Genomic DNA, 6,077 nt, shown 5'->3' with positions numbered 1-6,077 from the left:
GAGGAATAATTAAAGAACAAGAATTCAGGTGCTGTGTGCCTATGTCATGCCAATCTGGCATTGCTACATGCTGCACATACTCTATCGCATCAATGCTTCACACGTTATGGCATGCAGCTCATGTTACGGGATATGGAGGCACCTTGAGTCATAAATATCCAGGGCTTTTATATTTGATATGTTTTAAATTTCATGTTAAAGCTCTTAAGTCTTGTTTTAAACAAAAAAAAACATATTTAATGAACTCCATCACAACGAAAGATACTTCTGCCAAAAGTATAGGGATGAAGAAAGTCTTGGATGTTGGTAACTGAAAAGGTGAAAAAAATTTTATCAAACATATGTTGGTACTCCTAGCAATTGGTAAATGCTTTCATTATTGAGACATATATATTCTAGTTGCTCCAATTATAAGAATATCAGAAGCAAGGCCTGACTGAGAGTATTTCAAAGACCATATATGTTGCATAATATCAGCAAAAAAGCAAGGGAATATCTATTTCATACTCATGGGGATGAAAAAGAAAAGGCAATGTTTCTAGCTGTAGCCGCTACAACAGCGATTCGAGAGTAGATTGTAACTTTATGGACATCCGACCTAAGAAAAAGGCAAACTGTAATCATGGCATCGAAGAGGGAAAGAACACAAATGAACGAGGTCAGAGCACATCCATTCCTTTCCGACGGGTGCAGTAACATCCACAATCACAGTGTTCTGCAAGTTTAGAGGATGAAGACTGATCTTGGGTAAAGATACATAAGAGTGTAAAGTGATTAACCACAAATCAGCGGTCCAAGCAATCAACACATAACCTGGTTGCTCCAATCATAAGAATTTCAACAGCAAGCAGGCTGGAACAAGAGTATTTAAAATATAAAATGTCAGGATACAATCTTCAGCAGAGGGTTCTAAGTCATTATTATTCATGAAAGACACGGACAACAGACAAAGAAGGACAACCAGGCATAGACAGAGCAGGAGCCCAGTACCACATAGTATCAGCCTGAAGAAGAGAAAAAGGCAATGTTATTAGCTGGAGCTGCGACAATGGCGATTCAAGACTAGATTGCAACTTCATGGATATCAGACCTAAAAAAAAGGAAAAAGCAAAAAAGAAAACAAGCGAACCATGGCCATGGCATCTGAGAGAAAGAGGGAGCGAAGACATATGAAAAATAGCAGAGCAGAGCCGTCCTCACCATCATCATCATCAAACCATCTGTCCACGTAGAACGGCCTGCCTGCAATGTGCATTATATTTATTCGGAGCGGGCGGCGAACCTCTCGACCTTGGCATCGCCGTTGAGGTTGATCCCGACCATTGCCTCTCCGAGGCCGCTGGAGACCTCGGCCAGGACGTCGGGGTCGCTGTAGTGGGTGACAGCCTGGACGATGGCGCGGGCGCGGCGGGCGGGGTCGCCGCTCTTGAAGATGCCAGAGCCCACGAAGACGCCGTCGCAGCCGAGCTGCATCATAAGCGCGGCATCGGCGGGGGTGGCGACGCCGCCGGCGGCGAAGTGGACGACAGGAAGGCGGCCGAGCTGCTTGGTTTGCATGACGAGGTCATAGGGGGCGGCGATGCGCTTGGCGAAGGCAAAGACCTCGTCGTCGTCCATGTTGCGGAGGAAGCGGATGTCGCCCATGACGGAGCGGACGTGGCGGACTGCCTCGACGATGTTGCCGGTGCCGGCCTCGCCCTTGGTGCGGATCATGGCGGCGCCCTCGCGGATGCGGCGGAGGGCCTCGCCGAGGTCGCGGCAGCCGCACACGAAGGGAACGCGGAAGTTGTGCTTGTTGATGTGGTGGACGTCGTCGGCCGGGGTCAGCACCTCGCTCTCGTCCACGTAGTCCACGCCGATGGCCTCCAGGATCTGGGCCTCCACGAAGTGGCCGATGCGAGCCTTGGCCATCACCGGGATGGTCACCGCGCGCTTGATCTCCTTGATCAGCCCCGGGTCGCTCATCCGGGCCACCCCGCCGCCAGCCCGGATGTCAGCGGGGACGCGCTCCAGGGCCATCACCGCGCACGCCCCGGCCTCCTCCGCCACCCGCGCCTGATCAGGGCTCACCACGTCCATGATCACACCGCCCCGCAGCATCTGCGCCAGCCCCTTCACCGAGAACGTCGACGTCTTCTTCACCCCCGGCTCCGTCAGCGCTGCCCCGCCGTTGTTTCCCCCGTACACCGTCACGACGCCGCTGTCCGACGACATCTTACCTTGCCGAATGGAATTGGGATCGGGAATGGGAAACCCTAATCTCTCTGAATATCGTATTTATCGTAACGGGCTATTACCAAGATGGAAAGAAAATGGACAGAGGCGATGTATATAGAGAGAAGGGAGAGGACCTCGGGCGGCGTCGGCTGCCTTACGAGCCAAGGCAGAGGCCCGCACGATAGAGGTGGGAGCAGCAGCGGTCGGCCCTAATCTCACCACTTGTTCTTTCCACAGCTGCCCGATATTATTTTCCAATATAATTAAAAATTCTCCGGCCATAACAGGGCAACCATCAGGCCGTCCATCCATTCAGGATGACTATTTCATGACCCACAAATGCACTCCCGTCCCCATCCGCATGAGACCGCTGAAAAGCAAACAAAAGTGCTGCACGCTGCGAACTCCAAAACAACATCTACTTTTGCGAGCCACATAAACTATAATATATTTTTTTTACCAAGAAAAATTCGATCGACTCTCCTAAACCACCTTTTAGCTCAAACTAGTATGATGAAATTCGAAAGATGGATGGGCAGCAGTGGAATTGGCCCATTGCTTCGACCGCTTATCTATCATCTCACCTTAAAAATTTCCCAATGTTATGAGAAAAACCATAGAAAACTGATTTCTCATTGTAAAAAAATTGTGGCTTTGGATTTAGTATGAAATGTCAGTTCTTCTATTTTAAATCCTCAAGAAATTTCATTACTAGCATATTGTCGATAAAAAATAGACATAATAGTAACTAAATTTGAGAAAACTTAAGATAAATAAATGTACAATTAATTGGATAAATAAAAGATAAAAGTTAGCATAGCTTTTTTTTTTTTGCCAAAGATGGGAGAGAAGTTCTCTACTATTATTATAATTAGGGGTGGCAAAATATGATCGGACCCATCAATCCGACCCGTGTTCGACCCGCCATAAACAGATTTGAATTTGGCCTAAACAGGATCGGATCGTAAACAGGTCGATCCGTTTGACCTGTTTATTAATTGGATCGATATGAATTTTAGATGTCTGACCCGTTTAAACCGTTTAACTATTGGGCGGGTTAAACAGGTATAAACAGGTTAAACGGGTTAAACAGGTTAAACAGGTCTAAACAGGTTAAATAGGTCTAAACAGGTCGGATTGGGCAGATTAAATAGGTCGGGTTGGACAGGTTAAACAGGTCTAAACAGGTTAAACGGGTCGGGTTGGGTGAACGGATTAAACAGGTCGGGTCAGATTGGGCAAACAGGTTACCTGTTTATTAAACAGGTTAAACGGGGTTGGGTCGGGTTACCTGTTTATTAAATATGACAGGTTCAGATTGTAATTTCTGACCTGTTTAATAAACAAGTCGGGTTCAAGTTTATGATTTTTTGATCCGACCTGCATGTGACCCGACCCGTTTATGACCCGACCCGACCCGATTGCCACCCCTAGTTATAATCTAATATTTATATATGGCCTCCTAACTATCGGGGCAGCTATCAAGCCTTCTTTATTCTTATCAATTCATGTCATATTAACCACTACAATTACTCGTAATAGTTATCACTTCTTTTTGTTATTATTGAATTCCATTATCTCGGTCTACATCCTCATATTCTCTATGCAAAGCAGTCCATTTTCTAATATTCGGTCTAAAATTGTCCCACTTCAAATTCAAAATGTAATAGACGTCGTATATTTGTATAGCAAATCATACAAGCATGTAAGACTACAGATCATATCAAAGCAATAATAAATTCTAAAAATTTATGTTGCCCAAGGTGATAACCCAAGAGGGGGGGTAAATTGGATTTTCTAAAAATTATGTTTCCAAATTAGCTTTGAATTGAATACAGCAGAATGATAAAGTGTTATCTTACTTAAGCTCTAGGCAATCATAAGTAAAGCAGTAGAAAATTAAGCTATAGCAACTATACTATGCAAGTATGAAAGTAAAGCAAGATGCATAAGAAAAATACTACAAATACAAGCATGTATAGTGGTTCGGTGCACCCCAAGCAACTACATCCACTCCCCAAGCGTCCCTTTGGAAATTCATTATAATCTCATGGATTACAGTCCGGTTGTTTTACAAGCTCACAACTAACTTGTTATTTTTTCAGGATCACAACGAATCTAGTTGGTTTTTCGGGCTCACCGACTAAAACCTACACCGTTTGAGTTCACAAACAACTCAGTTAGTTTTTTTCCAAGGCTCACCAACCAAACTTTTGCAACATTTGTTTTCTGAGCTTACAAACAACCCAGTTAGTTTTTTCCAAGGCTCACCAACCAAAATCTATACATAGTCCAATTAAAGTTTGGACAGAACTTTTCCCCAAGTTTCAGAACCTACTGAAACTTGTACAAATGAGATTGAAAGAATTTAATGCACAGACTATTGCTCAAACATTAAAAAAATAAATACAAATAGAGATAGGAGCTATAGTGATGTCGTTGGTGTTGAGGGATGTCCTTGAATGCTTCACCAACTTCCAGAGCTGAGGATTGATATTTGTTGCCCAAGAAGACAACCCAAGAGGGGGGGGGGGGGTGAATTGGGTTATGATTTAAATCTCGACCAATTAAAAACTATGTTTGGTTAATATCCAATTCTATTGCAAGTATTCCGGTTAAGTAACTATATGCAGTGAAAGATTAGAGAGAGTGCAACAACCAACACAAACACAAAACAATTTATAGTGGTTCGGAGCTAACCCCTGCTCCTACGTCCACTCCCCAAGCTACACTTGGGAGTTCACTATAATCCCTCGGATTACAGTTGGTTGTTTTACAAGTTCACAACCCAACTTGTTGTTTTACGAGATCACAATGAACTCGGTCGGTTTTCACAGGCTCACCGACTAGAACTATCCGATTGTTTTTCCGGGATCACAATCGAACCCTTACACCGTTGGTTTTAACCTTGGCTCACCAACAAACCTTACAACCCTTGATTCAATCCCCTGATTGAATCAAGTAAGAAAATAGTTTGGGAAAGTTACAAGGAAAACTTCTTAATAAGCAAATATTAAACAATATAAAAAGAGAAGAGTTAGAAGCCCTCAAACAGATTTTGGAAGAGGAAGAAGGGGCTTCTCGAACTCTGAGTCTCCTCTTTGAATGCGCTAAAGATTTGATGTCAGAAGGAGAGCCTTGAATGCGAAGGAAAGAGTTTGTTGGATGGAGTTTGTTGCCCAGATAAACAACCCAAGAGGGGGGGTGAATTGGATTTTAAAATAATTATTACAATTATTTGATTTGCGAAATACTAATTAACACTTTTTGCAAGTTGATTAATTAGATGCTATGTGCTGTGAATGAAATGAAGTAAGAGAGATACACAAACAATCACAAACACAAGAATTTTATAGTGGTTCGGAGCTAACCCTTGCTCCTACGTCCACTCCCAAGCCTCACTTGGAATTCACTATAACCCCTCGGATTACAGCCGGTTGTTTTACAAGCTCACAACCAAACTTGTTGTTTTACGAGGTCACAACGAACTCGGTCGGTTTTCCCAGGCTCACCGACTAGAACCACCCCGATTGTTTTTCCGGGATCACAATCGAACCCTTACACCGTTGGTTTCAACCTAGGCTCACCAACAAACCTATACACCCTTGATTCAATCCCCTGATTGAATCAAGTAAAGACCAAATGGAAAGAACAAAGACAAACAGAAAAATAGAGCTTCTAAAAAGCAGATATACAGCGATATAACTAAGAGAGAAGTTTAGAGCCCTCAAACACGTTTGAGTTGGAGTAGAGAAGGGCTTCTTGAACTTTCTGTCTCCTCTTGAATGTCTGGGAAGACTTGAAGGCTGGAGGAGACTTCTTTAATGCTGGGAAGAGTCGGTTGAATGGAGTTAATGGTA

The 6,077-nt window shown here is 43.8% G+C and overlaps 1 protein-coding gene across 1 annotated transcript; it reads right to left on the bottom strand.

Annotated features, from left to right (window-relative positions):
- Positions 1-829: 829 nt before the first annotated feature.
- LOC103697943 (probable pyridoxal 5'-phosphate synthase subunit PDX1.1) lies at positions 830-2,418 on the bottom strand. The gene is made up of 2 exons (XM_008779884.4): positions 1,201-2,418; positions 830-1,004 (listed from the first exon to the last, which is right to left on the bottom strand). Exon 1 carries the CDS (start codon positions 2,212-2,214, stop codon positions 1,261-1,263), a length of 954 nt encoding a protein of 317 aa, XP_008778106.2. The 5' UTR covers positions 2,215-2,418; the 3' UTR covers positions 830-1,004; positions 1,201-1,260.
- Positions 2,419-6,077: the final 3,659 nt, after the last annotated feature.

Source organism: Phoenix dactylifera, unplaced genomic scaffold (assembly GCF_009389715.1).
Source record: "Phoenix dactylifera cultivar Barhee BC4 unplaced genomic scaffold, palm_55x_up_171113_PBpolish2nd_filt_p 000357F, whole genome shotgun sequence".
Lineage (NCBI taxonomy): Eukaryota > Viridiplantae > Streptophyta > Magnoliopsida > Arecales > Arecaceae > Phoenix > Phoenix dactylifera.
This window is presented reverse-complemented; position numbering and strand designations above follow the sequence as displayed.